Below are 18,606 nucleotides of genomic sequence, written 5' to 3'. Positions count from 1 at the left end.
CACTGTAAGCAGACCACTACGCCTTGTCCTGGGCTGTGGTGCTGTGGCGCTCTGAGGCTGTTTACGCTGGACTTTCTCACTAGTGCCAAGTGTGTGTCTCTGCATACTGCCTTGTCCTTTCATGTACCTACATCAATATAGTATGGTTATTGTTAAGTGTTATAGAGACCTGGAGGGCGCTCCATCACTGTAAGCAGACCACTACGCCTTGTCCTGGGCTGTGGTGCTGTGGCGCTCTGAGGCTGTTTACGCTGGGCCTTCTCACTAATGCCAAGTGTGTGTCTCTGCATACTGCCTTGTCCTTTCATGTACCTACAACAATATAGTATGGTTATTGTTAAGTGTTATAGAGACCTGGAGGGCGCTCCATCACTGTAAGCAGACCACTACGCCTTGTCCTGGGCTGTGGTGCTGTGGCGCTCTGAGGCTGTTTACGCTGGACCTTCTCACTAGTGCCAAGTGTGTGTCTCTGCATACTGCCTTGTCCTTTCATGTACCTACAACAATATAGTATGGTTATTGTTAAGTGTTATAGAGACCTGGAGGGCGCTCCATCACTGTAAGCAGACCACTACGCCTTGTCCTGGGCTGTGGTGCTGTGGCGCTCTGAGGCTGTTTACGCTGGACCTTCTCACTAGTGCCAAGTGTGTGTCTCTGCATACTGCCTTGTCCTTTCATGTACCTACAACAATATAGTATGGTTATTGTTAAGTGTTATAGAGACCTGGAGGGCGCTCCATCACTGTAAGCAGACCTCTACGCCTTGTCCTGGGCTGTGGTGCTGTGGCGCTCTGAGGCTGTTTACGCTGGGCCTTCTCACTAGTGCCAAGTGTGTGTCTCTGCATACTGCCTTGTCCTTTCATGTACCTACAACAATATAGTATGGTTATTGTTAAGTGTTATAGAGACCTGGAGGGCGCTCCATCACTGTAAGCAGACCACTATGTAGAACAATTTCCATATGTTATTAACATTAACTACTACTGTCATCCCTCCTTCACAAGTCAAATTTATTTGGTTTTCTTCTAATCCTTTCCCCTAATCTTACAACAGGAGCTGAGTCATTGTTATGTTCTTCTGACCTGGACAATTGACCTTTATTCACATCATGGGAGATTCTGAATGACTTGCCTCTTCTTAGGAACCATGAGTTTCTTTGATATTCTCGTCCATCACCAGTCTGGATTTTGTGCGATCGTGGTTCAGGACCAACTTGAACAATCTTTGCTCCCAGCCAACACTTTGGTTTGAATCTGAAAAGCACTGGTTCATCGAGTTTAAACTGATCAGGTTCTGTCTTCCTCGTATCACCATATAGCTTCTCTCGCCTTTTAATTTTTTCTAGCTGTTTTGAAACATATGTAACATGTTGAGGAAAGCAATAGAATCAGGTGAGTGGACGGACTTAAAGAATACAGAATTTTTCAGAGAACGAGGGAATTTGTCTTTTGTTAATGGACTGATTTTAAAAGGATTAAGGATATTTATTCCAAAACCTTTAAGAAATGAGATTTTATCCCAGATACATAGTGGACATCTAGGAGTAAATAAGTGTCTGGCTTGTTCAAGGGACACAGTTTGGTGGCCTGGACTATCGGTGGATATAAAGAGAATGGTTGAGAACTGCTCTAGTTGCTTGGAGAATTGGGTTAATCCTGCCGAACCATTGATCACGTCTGTGGTTCCTAATCAACCCTGGGAAGTTGTTGGGACAGATTTATTCGTGTTTAATCAAAAAGTATATATTTGCATGCAAGACTATTTTTAAAAATATATTGAATTGTTGTCATTAGCCAGTATAAATACGGTTGCTATAAAACAAGCTTATTTGTCAATATTTTCCAGACATGGGATTCCACGTGTTGTAAGGTCTGATAATGGAACTGCTTTAGTCTCTTCAGATATGAGAGCGTTTGCAAAAGAATTGGGATTCGCTATAGAGACCTCAAGCCCTCACTTCCCTCAGTCTAATGGGCAAGCTGAGAGAGCGGTTGAGACATGTAAAGGGATATTAAAGAGAAATAAAGATCCATATCTTGGTCTTTTAGCACATCGCTCTTCTCCTCTTGCATGTGGAGTATCGCCTGCAGAATTGATTTTTGGACGGAAAATATGCACAACTCTTCCGTCAGTTCCAGAGCAGCTTCAACCTCGTTGGCCTGATCTAGATCAGTATCGAAATGACCAAGAAAAACTGAATCAAAAGAACAAAATTTACTATGATCGTAGGCACAGAGCTAGGAATCTCGACATATTGGAAAAGGGGGTTAATGTATGGATAACTAATTTGAAGCGGTACGGGACTATAGTAGATAGAGGTTCCAATGATAGAGAATACATGGTGAAGTCGAATGGAAATTGTTTAAGAAGAAACAGGAGGTTTCTTATCCCGACATGTAAACAATCATATATCAACATGTATGATTCATGGGATCGTTACCCGGATGAAGGAGCCCCTAATATTTGTCAAGAGAGAGAAGATAGCCTTAGCAACGGGAAAGAGAGCGAAAATACAGAAACTTCTAATGGAAAGAAAGAAGAAAATAGATTGGAATGGGAAAGAGGCAGAAAAGTTAATGGACGGTATTTCACTAGGACTGGAAGAGAAGTTAAACCTACATTGCGGTATCAATGTTAACATTTTATCATGGGAGAGAGGATGTAATGGAATGACATGTGATTTAGTAATTATTTGTATGTTTTCTCATATGACTATGGTTACCAGGGGTTACTATATTGTTGACTTGTTTTGAAGTGAGTTGTTAAGTTAGTTGAATGTTGAAATAAAGTTCTTAGAAGAATTCGTTTTATTCTATCTTTACACATATATTTACGTTTATACTGTTACTCACAAGACGGTAAATATACAAAAAAGATGGTGATCGATTTTGATTGGACACTCCAATCATCATCAGACCCAATAGGCGAATGACAAGAATCTTAATGGCTTTTACTTATTGGCTACCGGAAGCACCGGCCAGTACATTTTTATAAGTACAACTGGAATCAAAATGTATTTGTTCATTAATCCACTTATTTCTATTTTTACATTTTTCCTTATAAATATACAATTCTTCCCAAGCATTCATTATGTATCCTTTCTTACAATTCTTTAAAATATCTAGACTATCCTCCATTTTTCCTAGTGAGTGGCCATTTTGTAACAGGTGTTGTGCGACATTTGATCTTTCTGGTTTGTTGTTCCTCCACGCAGATATGTGGTTTTTGAAGCGGTTAACGAAGTTCACAGTCTGTCCAATGTAGAAGCTATCACAATCGTTACAATTGATTTTATAGATGCCCGAGGCGTTGAATTTGTTGAAATCTTCTATTTTCGGATGCAGTATTTTACTCATGGTGTTCTGAGTCCTGTAGGCTATTGAAACTCCGTATTTCTTGAATTTGTTAGCAGTCCTTTGTGTTGTAGTCCCCGTGTAGCTAAATGTTATATATCTGGTGTTTTCCTCTTTTATTTCTTCTAATGTTGTTCTGCTGTGTAGTGTATTCTGCCTATCGATTTTCCTCCTCGTCTTCCTTGCGATGTCCTCTATCGTCTTGGTTCGAAATCCATTAACTTGAGCGATCTTCTTAATGGTGTCTAGTTCTTTCTTCCTATTGGCTTGGCTAAGTGGGATCTTACAGGCTCGGTACAGCATAGATCTAAAGGCTGCGGTCTTGTGGATTGTCGGATGGATAGACTTGCTGTTGATTGTAGTGTCCGTTTGCGTAGGTTTCCTGTAGATGTCAAACTCTATCTTGCTGTCTTTTCTCTCTAATGTGAGGTCCAGGAAGTTGATCTTTTTGTTTTCTTCAAACTCGTTGGTAAAGGTGAGGTTCGAGTGGTGGCTGTTTAGTGTCTGCATCATTGTTTCGTGCTCTTGCTCCTGGGCTTGTCTGAAGATAACGAGAATGTCGTCTACATATCTAACATACAGTTTTACATCATGATTCTTTCTTAAATTCTTTAACATTTCTTTTTCCTGATGCTTTAAAAATATTTCTGACAAAATTGCCGAAAGTGGACTTCCCATAGCTAAACCATATATTTGTTCGTAAAATCTATTGTTAAACCTAAAATAATTTTGTTTCAAAACATTCACAAGCAATTTTACAATCTGATTGACATATTCATCGTCTAAACTATTCTGTAAAAGCCTACATTTAACAAGATCTACAGTTTCAGATACAGGTATGTTGGTGTACAGATTTGTGATATCAAATTAAACTAGCCTACTATTCAAATCTATATCTATGTTCTTTAAACGTTCAACAAATTCATAACTATTCTTTACATTGTATACATATTCTAATTCTAAATCATTGCTGAGCTTACTTGCTAACAATTTTGAAACATTGTAGGTAGGAGCACATTTAAAGTCAACTAAGGGTCTGATGGGTACATTCTTCTTGTGTATTTTTGGGATCCCTTTCATCACGGGCGCTTTAGAATTTAGGATGTTCATCTTCTGTCGGCATTCTTCGGGAATCACTCTAGTGCATCTCTTCACGACTTCGGACAGCTCTTTTTGGTACCTCTGCGTTGGATCCTTTTTCAGCTCTTTGAAGTTATTTTCATTGATGAAATCTTCCGTCTCCTTTACATATTCTTCTTTTACGAGCACTACGATGGCGTTGCTTTTTTCTGCTTTCACAATGATTGAGCTATTCTCTTCAAGTTTCTTCTTTATTTTGTTGCACGTCTTAAGTTCTTCATTTCTGCTGGGATCTATGGGTCCTTGGCTGGTGAAATCGTTGGCTGTCACTTCCTTCGAACGGCATAATGGTCTACGTCTCTGAGTGATTTTACATTTGCTTCAACTTCAGTAGCTAGTAGTTCGTTTTCGTCCTTCTTCTTCATTGCGAAATTGTACTTCATTCCGTAGTTCAGTATTTTCGTTTCTTCTTCACTGAATTGAATGTCTGTAAGGTTGATGACTCTCTTCTGGAATTTGTGTTCTGTACCGGTCCTATCCAAGTCTTCATTGGGTGTATTCTTCTCTACGAGTTTGTCTAATTTGTCGTTTATCCGTAAATATTTCCGGTTCATGGCGTCTCCAACCTCTTCACTGACGACTTCGTGTAGTAAATTCCATGCGATTAGTCCGTATAATCTCAAAAATTGTAGGTGGATGTCGTAGGCAATCCGGTTCAGTTCTTCTTTTTCACAGTAAAGTTGTTTGATCATATTTTGGATGAATAATACCTCTCCTTGTTCCTTGGTTCTTTTAGCGGCAGTGTGTACTGTTTTTATAGTTGTACTTATAAAAATGTACTGGCCGGTGCTTCCAGTAGCCAATAGGGTATAAGTAGGGACGCCATTAAGATTCTTGTCATTCGCCTATTGGGTCTGATGATGATTGGAGTGTCCAATCAAAATCGATCACCACTTACCATCTTTTTTGTATATTTACCGTCTTGTGAGTAACAGTATAAGCGTAAATATATGTTTTAAGTGTTATAAGACGTTTCTTTTATTTACTTTCCGTAACTTTGTAATTTACACTTACTTCGTATCTCTTTTAATTTTTGTGTAAATATTCCCATCATATCAAATGCATGTTATTTGGGTTTAACACTAAAGGCCCCATTTAATTTAGGGCTAAACCTAAAAGATATATATTTTTACGTTATTCCTTGGGGTCGATTTAGCGGGAAATAGTTTTATTGAATCCTTGTACGTAAAGCCGTTTTTCCATTATGAATTTGAGACACCTTACGACACCTTACAACACCCTGTGGGACACCCTGTATTTATGTTACTAGTCCTAAAAATACCACATGAGTCCGGTAAACACATTTTGGGAGTGTGACATACAATATTTTACGCCATAATACTCTACGCTAACTTAACAATAAAATACCCCCCCCCCCCACAAACCTGCCGACTAAGTGAATTTCCATTTGTCTGAATTGATTTTCAATTAAATCTACAAATAACATTAGGTTTAACGAGTTTGCAATACCTAGGTTTGCTGTTACAAGGAAATAAAATAGTAAAATATTAATAGTTTGGTATAAAATAAATATATATAAATATATACGAATAAAGTTTGATCAAAATATATCCATAAACAAACAAACTACAACATTTTACAATATTCTCCATAAGAATAAAATGGTAGTTTTAAATTTAGTTTTTTGAATTTTCTCCGTTACCAATTACCATACAAAAACACTTTGATATACTAATTTTTTTTTTTTTTTTTACAGGTCTAGAGAGTAACTTGGAAATTTTGTGTTTTGAGGATCAAAAATGAGAAAAACCATTTTTTAACCCATAAAATCCCCTGTAAAACCCCGTTCCCATGGTCGGATAATGCTGGTTCGCGAACTTATTCAAGTTTATTACCCCTTACACCTTTAAACTAAATTTCATCAAAATCGGACAAAAATTACTCAAGTTATCGTTCACGGATGTATATCTTACTAATATTATAAATGTGAAAGTTTGTGTGTTTGAAGTTCAATCACGCATAAACCACTGGACGGAATGGGCTGTAATTTGGCATGATGATAGCTTACATTCCCGATTAACATATAGGCATATTCTTATCTCAAAAGTCCTTTCGGGCTCCGCCCCAGTGGCTCTGTAATTCCCCATGTTAACCTTATGAGTATTCATTTAAAGGGAATTAAAGAATTTAGTCAGCTGTTTCAACTAAAAAAGTTGGTTCTATGATATGGAAAAGCATTAAAAAGTTATAAGATTTACCAACAGGGTGCAGCACTATATTTTTCTCTATTGTTTAGGTGAAGTGGTAGAACATTATGGCTATGGTAGATGTGTAATACTATAGAATACTGTGTAAATAAAAAAAAAAACAAATTTTATCGAACTGTGTCCTCCCTTATTGCAAACACAAAGCTTGATTATAACTGCAATAAACATTTTATACTTATATTCCAACCCCGTACGGGTACTCTGCTAGTATATATATATATTTATTTTAATTGAATGAACAAAGTGAATTCTCATACTGGTGCGAGATGCATCTTTCTGTTGCCGCACAAACTTGCGCCGCATGGGCAGGGTGAGGGGCCAAAGACAGATTATATGTACATGGAATTGTCTTCGTTCATTCTCATATGCGACTTCGGAGCGTACTCCTACTAAATATATATACATATATACAAATTTGAACAAATAGTGTTTTTGGCCTCCGGGGACATCAAATTGAAAAAGTAAATCGGTCCCAGGCCTAGGTCTTACCATGCCACCTACGGTAATAGCTACTTCCCTATAGGGAAATTCGCTCATATCTGTACTAATCCTTATAAATTACCAACGACTAAAAGACTAACATCCTTGCATGGGAAGTTCGTTAAAAACAGTTTGGTGTGGCGTAAACAATTTGTTCATCTACCTCTTGGGTCTCCTTTATTAGATCCCTGAGAACTAGGTAAATTTGGAAAGTACTTACATATCAACATCATATACATCTGGTAACATCTCCTCCACATTTCCATCTGATGAGTCCGAGGAACACTGCATCTGGCCCACATCTCCACAGCCTGTGATAGGCTGCGACCTTTGTGACAGAGCCGGACTGCCAGGCTGCAACTGCAAACAAACACAATGTGTCACAATTAAGTTGTTTGTAGCAGATTGAGCCCTTGCTAATTTAAGGGGGGGGGGGTATAAGTAGTGATGTGCTGCGGGCAAATGTCCTGCCCACTGGGCATTTATGAAATTGAGTGTTTTAGCGAATTTCCCTATAGGGAAGTAGCTATTACCGTAGGTCTCATGGTAAGACTTAGGCCCGGGACCGATTTACTTTTTCATTTTGATGTCCCCAGAGGCCAAAAACACCATTCGTTCAAATTTTTATATATGTATATATATATATATATATATAGATTTATATATATATGTGTCCGTGAACACGATAACTTGAGTAATTTTTATCCGATTTTGATGAAATTTGGTTTGAAGGTGTAAGGCGGGATAAACTTGAATGAGTTCGCGATCCAGCATGATCGGACCATGGGAACAGGATTTTATGGGGGGTTTTATGGGGTAAAAATTGGTTTTTCTCACTTTTGACCCTCAAAACACAAAATTTTCCAATTTTTCTCTAAACCTTCTTAAAGAGCTTAAAAAAACAAACAATTCAGTATATCAAATTGTTTTTGTACGGTTATTGGTTACGGAGAAAACTAAAAAAAAATTAAATTTAAAATTCCCATGTTATTCTTATGGAGAATATTGTAAAATGTTGTAGTTTGCTTGTTTATGGATATCTTTTGATCACACTTGGCAAATATATTCATTTCATACTAAGCAATAATTATTTTACTTAAAACACACACTTTATAAGTTTCCTTGTAGCAGCAAACCTAGGTACTCGTTAAATCTAATGTTATTTATTAACTGGGACGGGTGGCGTCGTCCTGTAATCCAGCTACTAGGAGGTCACGAATTGTGGATATTTATAGGCATGCACTGTGGATGCGATACTCACTGGTGTGGATTAACGTCCGCACGAGTGAGTACTACGACTATCCGCAGTACTATCCTGATAATTAGACCAATTCGTATATACCAAGGAAAAATGTGGTTCGGATTCCACTATAAACTGTAGGTCCCTTAGTTGCCATTAGCTGTATGGGCTATTAATTAACAGCTGTGTCTAAGAAATGTCGGCCTTAGTCACTAACAAGACTACAAGATCGCGCCACTCATCCTACACTCATCTCCATTCATACTTGGCTTAAAATACCTACTATGTATGGTCTCCATTTCATTGAACAGTATTAACAGTATTTAAATAGATCAATTGAAAATCAATTCAGCCAAATGGAAATTCGCTTAGACGGCAGGTTTGCTGCGGCGGGGGTATTTTGTGCTTTCGATTGTTTTAAATTACAAAATAATGTTTAATTTAACGTTTTAATAATATTTGAAGGGGTTTACTGTAAAATATAACTGTTTATCCTAACTCTTAATTTGTCCAAGGCAGTTATAAATGCCAAAACCTTGGGCATAATTATATTCATGATATTCAGTGTTTTGTGCTCTTGATTTTTTTTAAATACAAATAATGTTTAATTTAACATTTAATTTATACTAGTGTTACTACCTGTTGCTCGAATTTGAGCAATTTTCAAAGTATTATAGGCGTTATTTTAAAACGAATAACAGTAATAATTTCTGATGACTTTAAAACAGTCAACTCAAAGATTATGGAAATACTCACTGTTCAAAATGAATAGTTGAAATTATTTAGCTAATAAAACTCGTGTTCTTTTCATTACATTTATTTTGAAACCAATAATCCAGCTGATCAATATTAATATTAAATTATACCAAATCATTGTTCCAATGCTTACTAAATCTGCATTCAGCCCACTATAACACACTATAATAAAAAAACTATCTAACATTTCTCCCAGTGGGGTTTCTCAGGTCATCAGCTTTGTAACGAGTTATTTTTCCTAGGGGGGTAAATATTTGCTATTTGACCGCGCACCTATTGCTGGCATCAGCAAGCGGCGGCGGCGAAGCTAGCGAGCGCCCTTTGACCCGGCTTATCAGTGCCGATAAGCCTGGGATATCCTAGTTTCTCAGGACAGTCTAGGACAGGGACATTCTAGTCGTGGATCCCGTGCAGTGAAGAGCGAGCGTTTGTCGAGTGAGACGTGGAGTGTTTTGGTGACATCGGTGTCGTGTGAGATTGGTGCTCAAGGAGTGAGTGTCGGCATTCAAGTTGGGTAGTGAGACAGTGACCCACTTGTGGTGAGTGGACGACGTTTTATTATATTTTGGTTTAAGAGAGTTAGAGAGTTAGAGTTGTAACCGTGCTGGTCAAAGCCGGTAGATTTATTTACAGGTGTCAGGAATAAAAGTATATTCCTGACGGTTCTGGGCAGGTGCTAGAGTGCAAATAATATAATTTATTGACTGTAGTAGATATTATTTTGCGTTGTACCAAGAGTTAGTTATATTACTAATAACTCTGAGGCCCGACAAACCTAGGCTGCACGATTTAGCGTGCGTAGTTGGAAACACGTGGCCAGTAGGCTAGTAGCTAATATTATTAGCCTATTAACAGAAGCCCAGCTAAGTAACATAAAGTTGGTAGTAGCAGTAGCAGTAGTAGGGTTGTTATTGTTTATTCATTTGATTATTTTAATTTAACCTGAACAGCTTGTTTGGTAGTCCAACACGTTATCTCGGTAGCTTGGGTAGCGGAGTACCGGCTATCAGATAATATATTTATCTAGTGTTTGGAAAGTATTTAATATTTATTTATCTGCTACTAAGTAGCTCAATATTTTAATAGTGTAATTGCCATTTAATTTTGCTTGTTTGGCTTGGTATTTATTGAGACCAGCTACTAGTGGTGTAGTCACTCTACCTATAGTGTACTTGTATATTATTATGTGGTACGATTATTGAGTGAACTGTTTGATTCTTAGCTTGGGCATTAGAGTTGTGTATTGGATTATAGTGTCCTAGTAGACCCCGCCTGGTGATAACACGCGTTGTGGTTTTTATTGGCAAGTCGTCGTATAACTCACCGTGTTTTAGGCACTCTGGGCTTAACTATTGGATAGTTAGGACGAAGCCCGAGTTGCGTAGTCAGCAACGACCCCCTAGGAGTGTGGAGAATCGGCGTAGGCCTGGTAGTGATTATTGCACGTTTGTTTTGGTGACTTGTTTTTGACTTGTTCACAGTGCCCGTGTATGAGCCAGTCCTATACCGGTTAGACCCGGCTTTTGGCCTAGTGGTTTCCCTGACCTTATCGCAGACCCTGGAACTTTACCCAGCCATTGTAGGCTGAGCTATCCCCGGCAATCGTTTGCGATTGCGACTGCACTTTTAATATTTTTTTTCCAGTGCAGAAAATCTTGTCGCAGCTTCACCAGTTTGGTTACAGGTCTCCTCCAGACACCGGTGGCTGTTCGAACATCCGCTACTCTAACTTGGCCATCTCGCCCAGAGTGTACCGCCTCCACCTTGCCCTTAGCCCAATGTCCTCTGGCTTGGTTTTCATCAGTTATAAGGACCAAGTTACCGACTAGCAGATTTACTTGTTTTGTGTGCCACTTGGAGCGTTTGTTTAGTAAAGGCACATATTCTTTCAGCCAACGTTTCCAGAATTTGTCTGCCATGTCGTGTGCGATCTTCCATTGTCTATGCAGGTGCTTCTCCGTTATAATGACAGCTGGTGTGACTCTATCTGCTCCTCCCTGGAGAAAGTGGTTTGGTGTCAAAGGGAGCTCATCATTAGGGTCGTCTGATACAGGAAATAAGGGTCTGTTGTTGATTATGTATTCTACTTCACATAATAGAGTAGTCAACGTTTCTTCTTTAGGAGCTTGGGTGTTTAAAATCACTCTTAAACATTTCTTCACCGATTGTATAAGACGTTCTTGCGCACCACCCATGTGAGGGCTCGCCGGCGGTAGAAAAGTCCACTTCATCATCTTCCCCACGCAGAACGTTTCAATTTGTTCGTTATCAAACGACTCAAGTCTTTTTCTTAATTCGTTCTCTGCGCCCTTAAAGTTGGTACCATTGTCTGATATCAATTCCGAAGGACAACCCCGTCTTGCTGCGAATCTCCTGATCGCAAGAATTGACGAGTCTGTATTGAGAGAAGTTGCAATCTCCAAGTGTACCGCTCGCACTGACAGACATGTGAATAACACTCCATATCGCTTTTCTCTTCTGCGACCTATAGTGACTTCCAGAGGCCCAAAATAATCCACAGCCACACAGGTGAATGGACGTCCATAAGGTTCTAATCTGTTTGCCGGAAGAGGAGCCATCTCAGGATTTTTAAGTGTGTTTCTACGCAGCTGACACTTCTTACAATTTGCCCAACAGCTCTTAATTGCTCGCTTCAAACGGATTACCCAAAATCGTTGTCTCATATTATTTGCCACAGTTTCTTAACCCTGATGAGCTGCCTGTTCATGTTCATGTTGGATCAATAGGACTGTAAGTCGATAATTAGGATCTAAAATTATGGGATTTTTCAGGTCTTGACTGATTTGGTTCCCATTTTCAGTCCTTCCTCTCATTTTCAATAAGTTCCCTGTCAAAATAGGGCTTAGCTTATGAAGTCGACTTTCTCGAGGAACTGGCTTGTTCTCCTCAAGATTCTTCATTTCTTTGGGAAAAGATTTTAGTTGTGAAAGTCTGAAGCAGGTTTCTTCAGCTCGTTGAAGCTCTTCAACACCAAGACTCACATTTGTATTTCTCTCAGATTTACATCTCGTATTGGAAATGAATTGTTGCATCCATACTACTGCTCTTATGAGTCTGGAGTATTTTGAAAATCTCTCCATATCGATAACATTTTCTTTGTTTTCAGGTAAAATTGCTAAGGCTACTTCATTGCAGTCTTCTTTTCTCGAAATGCTTTCCATTTTTGGCCATTCTTTTTCTTTTTTAAGTAAGAAGGCTGGACCTTGGAGCCAACGGCAAACGTTCGTTAATGGAGTTGACGATTCCCGTGTAGCTTCATCAGCTACATTTTCTGTCGTAGGTAACCACCTCCATTGATTTCTGTCTGAGTTGCTCAGTATTTTATCAACACGATTAGCAACGTAGGCTGTCTTTTGCTTTTGAGTTTCTTGAATCCAGCACCACACAATTCTTGAGTCCGTCCAAAAGTATGTTTGGTCTATTTCCATTTTGTGAAACTGATAGATCAAAGATGCAATTTGACTGCCTAATACAGCTGCTTGCAGTTCAAGTCTAGGGATGGTGGACGACTTTAGGGGAGCAACACGCGATCTTGCCAGTACAAATGTAGCCTCAACTTGATCTCCTTTTTCCACTCTGAAATAGGCCACTGAACAAAACCCTTTTTCACTCGCATCACAAAATATATGCACCTGCAAGGAGCAATTTGAAGTTAGGTTGTAGCAACGTTGTATTTTCAAGTTTTCTGCCTTTTTTTACATCTTTCATTCAATTTTCCCACAACTTCTCTAATTCGGCTGGTATTACTTCATCCCATTGAATGTTTAACTTCCACAGGTTTTGTACAAGGATTTTTCCTTTCATCGTAATCGGAGTAATGAATCCCAATGGATCGTAAATAGACATAACAGCCTGCAGAACCTGTCGCTTCGTTGGTGACTCCTTTAATTGTATAATTTCATTCTTTACTTTAATGAAGTTCACTTTAAAGAAAAGGACATCTTCACGAAAGTTCCAGTGCAGTCCGAGAACTCGTTCTGTATCTTCGGCTGTTAATCCCACTTCTTCATTTGAGTAATTGCTTGACCATTTTGACTTGGGCAGTGAACTAATTAGTTCCTCTGAATTACTGATGATATTCCTCAAGTTTAATCCTCCTTTCTGGCAGATATTTACTTCATCTTTTACCAAAGTTTTTGCTTCGTCAATAGTTTCTCTGCTGTCCAGGTAGTCATCCATGTAAAACTGTTCTTGTATAGCATGCAAAGCTTCTTGGTTTTCTTTTCCATATTTTTCTGCATTTTTCCTCATGACATAGATGGCACTAGTAGGTGAGCACACTGCTCCAAAAATCATAGACGTCAACAAAATTCTTCAAGGTTTCTATTTTCTCCTCTCTAGAGAAAGCGTAGTGCATCTTGATCTTCTGCGATTATTTTTATTCTCAGAAACATTTCTTCTATGTCTGCTGCAAACGCAATCTTGTGTTTTCTAAATTGAAACAGAATACCAATCAAACTGTTAAACAAGTTTGGCCCAGGAAGTAGATAACTGTTCAAGCTTTGGCCATGAGATTTCTAAGCCGCGTCGAACACAAACCGGAACTTGTCTGGTTTCCTTGGGTTGATCACGGAAAAGTGAGGGAGATACCATGTCTTCCCACTTCTGTTGTTAGTTTTATCTGGGCTCAGCTTCTCTGCGTAGTCCTTTTCAGCGTAGCTTAATATCCGTTTATGATATTGTTCGCTAAGTTTTGGATTTTCTTTCATTTTTTCATCGACATAGTTTAATCTTCGCCAAGCAACAGACCGACTTTCAGGTAAGTGAGGATTGTCTTTTTTCCAAAGCAAACCAACTTGCCAACATCCATCATCTTTCTAAAAACATGTATTTTCCAAAATTGTTTCTGCTCTCACTTCCTCTTCAGTCTTCTTACAGTTGTAGTCTGAGCAATCAAAAAAGTCTGTATCAAAATTTCTTTTGACTATCGAATTAAGCTCTTCCATCTCTGAGCTTATCTCGCTTTTAAACATCACAAATTCCTTATGAGTTTGGTAAATGTTTTTTCCAGTGGGGCCATTAATTGTCCATCCCAACTTTGACTTCAGAGCAATAGGTGGATTGGCAGGCCCGATCACAACTTGCAGAGGAACTGTCAGGTGGATGTGTTCATGTCCAATGAGAAGTCTTGGCCGACCACGTCTGAATACTTCCTCTGGGATGTCTTGTAGATGCGACCATTTTCTTTTCATTTTCTCCATGCTAATTGATTGTGTTGGTAGCTGCAACTCTCTCAATGTTCTCACTAGGGGTCTGCGGGTCAGACTTTTTTGGTTCGGGTCGGGTCGGGCCAATAATTTTGGTCCTCGGGTTTCGGGCCAAAATCGGGTCGGGCCAAAAATTATTAATTACCGGATTTTTTTTCTTTTTTTAACTCCTATCTGTGTTTATAATATTACTTGAAAATAACATATGGAAAAAGATTGTATTTATGTATATTATTTCATGTTCATAACTTATTTACAGCTTAGGAGTTGCCTCAACTGCAAGAAAGAAGAAAATAATTTTTTTTACCAAGCCATTCTTTCCCATTTTCATAACTGTTGAAATATCTAAACAGCTATATTACAACAAGTTTGTAATGGAACTTAATATAAATGGATCATAAACAAATCAATTAACCTTATCACAAGTTTAGGGCCTGTGGCTTCAAGACTGCAAGCAAGAAGAAAATAAAAATTCTATGTTTCCACCATGCAATATGAATCATTCATTCCCTGCCTCCTAACCTCCTCTCACACTTACAGTAGCATTATTAGTTACATCATCATAAATAAAGAATTATCTATTATTGGCATTAGTATGCCTACAGCTTTACATAGGAATTATTTTTTATAGGGCCTAAAATAGTAATAGACTAAGCAACATAACAAGTGGAGAACTCATTGAAGAAAAGATATTGTGTAAACTAATTTACTATAAAACTCTAAAACAATAAATAACACACATACATTGTTTATGGTATAGTTATAGTAAAGACTGTAAAAATTGCATATCATGTCATACACAGTTATAGATACACAGTTATAGGCACAGTTATAGGTATTGCAAGAGATTAAAATCCTAAAACAACTGATTTTAGCTAATAAATGAAAAGAATTAAAAATCCATAAACTCAAGTCAAACAATATCACAATTATTAGGTACCCGAAAAGGAACTCTTAATATATAGAAAATTATATTAAATCAAGAGAAAAGAAAGTTAAATGCTAATTTGGCAACATAAGCAGACAGCAGAGGCATTATAGTGCCCTAATTAGCAACACAACTCAATGTTTTTATACTGTAAGTCAATGTTTTTGAAACTGTAGGGTCTTTTTCTCGGAAGGAAGGGTAGTAGAATGTAAACAAAAAACCATGAATCACTCTCACAGCCGGGGCCGGGGACACTCAAGGTTACAGACCCTCCCCCTCCCCTCCCCTCCCATCTTACTCAACCCGAGCCAGGCCCGGGGACACTCAAGGTCATAGACCCTCCCCCTCCCCCGCCCCTATTACACCACCCGGTTGTTCCAATTGCTGACAAAATACAAGTAACAAAACAAGGAAGTAGAGACAAAAAGATATATTTTCTTTATTCAAAAATATAAAACTGTTACAGATAATTTCCAAAGAAATTAATTCATTGTAGTTTGTGTCTTGTAAATATTGTATTGGATCTTAGAAATATCTTTTTTGAAACTCAATCTAACTTAAGAAAAAAATAATTTTACTGATGAAAACTTTCATAAAATTATAAAATATTTAGGCCTAACCTCTTTGTAGACTTGTTGATACTTGATACTTAAAAAAAAAAATTAAATGGTGACCATAAAATGCCGAACCAGACGATCAGAAGTGTTGTTTTGTTTTGTTACTGAATGACAAAAAGGACAATAGGAAAATAAAAGAACAAGATACAGATCTGTACACTATATCAGATATTTCTTTTGTTTATAATTTATTATGTAAATAAAATACTAAAATATATTTTAAACTAGGTATGGAATAAACAATAAATAATTAAACTGGTACCCCTGGATAAATAGTCTTTCTTTTGACTTCGTTTTCTTTGCACTGTTGCGTCACGGCTTTTGTTTTGTCAGTCAGTAGACGACTGGCTCTGGCTAGTGACAGTAAGGCAATAATTGCTCTGTTGTGTCTTTGTTCTTAAACGTGAGCAAACTTAATATTTAATTCTAATTTTAACATTTTAATTCCTCTGTAATAATGTATATAAGAGTGTTTCTTTGAAAATTACTTATTATAACTTTAAAAATAGCCTAATAATTATTTTTTTTGGCCCGACCCGATCTTGGCCCGAACAAATCTCTGACCCGACCCGGTCTCTCGGGCCTTCCGCTGGCCCGACCCGACCCGAAAAAATCGGGGACCCGCAGAACCCTAGTCCTCACATTGTCCAGTAATAACTCTTCTCCTGTTTCTCCAAGAACTGTCACTGATATGGTTTGAGACTGCTCTTCAGTGTAAACAGACCCATCTGTCCATGAAAACGATATAGGTTTTTCAGGACCTTCAATTCCAAGTTCTTCTGCCAAATCTTTTTCAATTATGGAAACGGTAGAACCATCATCAATAAGTGCATACGTGTCAATTTTCACTCCATTTCTCCCCACCAAAGTCACAGAGAGAACTCTTAAGAGAACCCTTGCTATCGTTTCCTCTTGGTACCCTACGTGCTCTGTTTGTACTTCAGTTGGTTCAGGATTTTTTGTGTTCTCATCTTCTTTCTTTGTGAGACAGTGCAACAGTTTGTGGTGAGAGTAGGTACAACCGTTCACTCCACAGGCAACCCTTTTACGTCACTTTGCTGCTCGGTGCTTCGTTTTCAGGCAATTGAAACACACACCGCAACTATTGACTGTGTCCCATCTCTTGTTCACATCATATTCTAAGAACTGCTTGCAGTCTTCTAAACAATGTTCTTTTTTCTTACAGCAAAGACACATCCGCTTTCTAGGTATTTTGTCACTTTCTTCTTGGATAAGCACATAGTTTTTTTGGTTTGAATTCCCACTTGTTGCACTTTTGTAGTTCCCAGGTAAAGATGATGTACTAGGAGCACATATAGTTGCTGCATCTGCCATAGAAGAAAGCCACATTGAAAAAGTGTCCAGGCCGACAGGATGTTTTATTTGAGACTGTGGTGATGTGACATGCGTTCCCCAATTAAGTTTCATGTTGGTGGATAGCTTATCAGTCAATTCTTCCATCAGTTGGGGGTTGAACAGATAGTGATCTTGCTTCAAGGACTTCAATGTCACCACTAAGTTTCGCACCATGTCGCTGAAAGTCACCAAAGTGTCAGGCTTGTAATCTTTTGTGGGTGGGCAACTTCTCACACTTGCAATTGAAACGTTTTTCCAACAAATTTATAATTTCTTTTACGTTTTCGGGATATATCAATAGGGCTGAAATCATTTCCTTTGCTTTTCCGGACAGGGACTTCTGTAGTCTCTGAAGATTCTCTAGGTCCGTGTAATCATTCAATTCAGTCGAACGATTGTACTCAGCTATCCAAGCGGACCATTGGTCAAGATCTCCGCTGAAGCTTGGAAGAGCAGATAAAACCCTAGCAGGCATCTTATCTCTAACCAATTTTTCTTTGTTAGTTAAACATCCATTATTTACCACTGCATTTCTATTTGATTCAAACTGGAATCATTTGGATAACTTTAAGATTTAGGTTGCATATCTTGAGGGGAACACAAAACATCTCGAAGAATATGCTTCCTATCTTTTCCATGAAGCTCCAGTGTTTCAGTCTTTGCATCTCGAGGACCAGCCAGGGTGTCCACCGGGCCAACCAGAAAAAAATCATGAGTAATTCATGAGTAAAAAAAAATCCAGGTAGTTCAGTTCGTACTTTTCATACTAAAATTTCCAACGTGTTTCGTGCCAAATCTCGCAATGCTGTTTTAGCGCTAACACAGCTCGCTATTTTAGTTATCGGAAAGAGCATTCTCAGTTAAAGAAACAAAATTTATGATTACTGTAATATTAATTGCCTGACACAAGTATTCAAGACTATGTTTTTGATTGATATGTTCAGTCTGTCAGAGACGAGTGACTTGATCATTTTTATAAATGTACTGAGTGAAGAGGATAGCCCTAGCCTAGTACCCATAACCTTCAAACTTAAGACAGATGTATCCAAGTGATTATTTTAAAATACCTAATTGCATATTGATGTTTTTAACTTGTGATACAATATGTAGTTTGATGATAGTTTTCTGTTTTATAAATAAATATATTTTTATAAATTCTGTTTCTTATTTGAATTGAAATTATTCTTAAAGTTACCTTATTAAGTTAGTTAGTTCGGTTGATTATCATGTTAGTGAGGAGGAATTAAAGGCAAGAAAAAATAAAACACACAATAACAAGT

General features: G+C 38.0%; 1 protein-coding gene across 3 annotated transcripts in view; it reads right to left on the bottom strand.

Moving 5' to 3' along the window:
* LOC128984853 (serine/threonine-protein kinase SIK3-like) overlaps positions 1-18,606 on the bottom strand; it is a 280,801-nt gene that overhangs the window by 117,528 nt on the left and 144,667 nt on the right. For all 3 annotated transcript variants that reach the window (XM_054404224.1, XM_054404232.1, XM_054404239.1), the window contains one exon: positions 7,422-7,561. In XM_054404224.1, coding sequence (XP_054260199.1) covers positions 7,422-7,561 — 140 coding nt within the window. The remainder of the gene's footprint in view (positions 1-7,421; positions 7,562-18,606) is intronic.

This window comes from Macrosteles quadrilineatus, unplaced genomic scaffold, assembly GCF_028750875.1.
Source record: "Macrosteles quadrilineatus isolate MER2022 unplaced genomic scaffold, UCM_ALF_1.0 Scaffold_1__1_contigs__length_201487025, whole genome shotgun sequence".
Taxonomy (NCBI): Eukaryota; Metazoa; Arthropoda; class Insecta; order Hemiptera; family Cicadellidae; genus Macrosteles; species Macrosteles quadrilineatus.
This window is presented reverse-complemented; position numbering and strand designations above follow the sequence as displayed.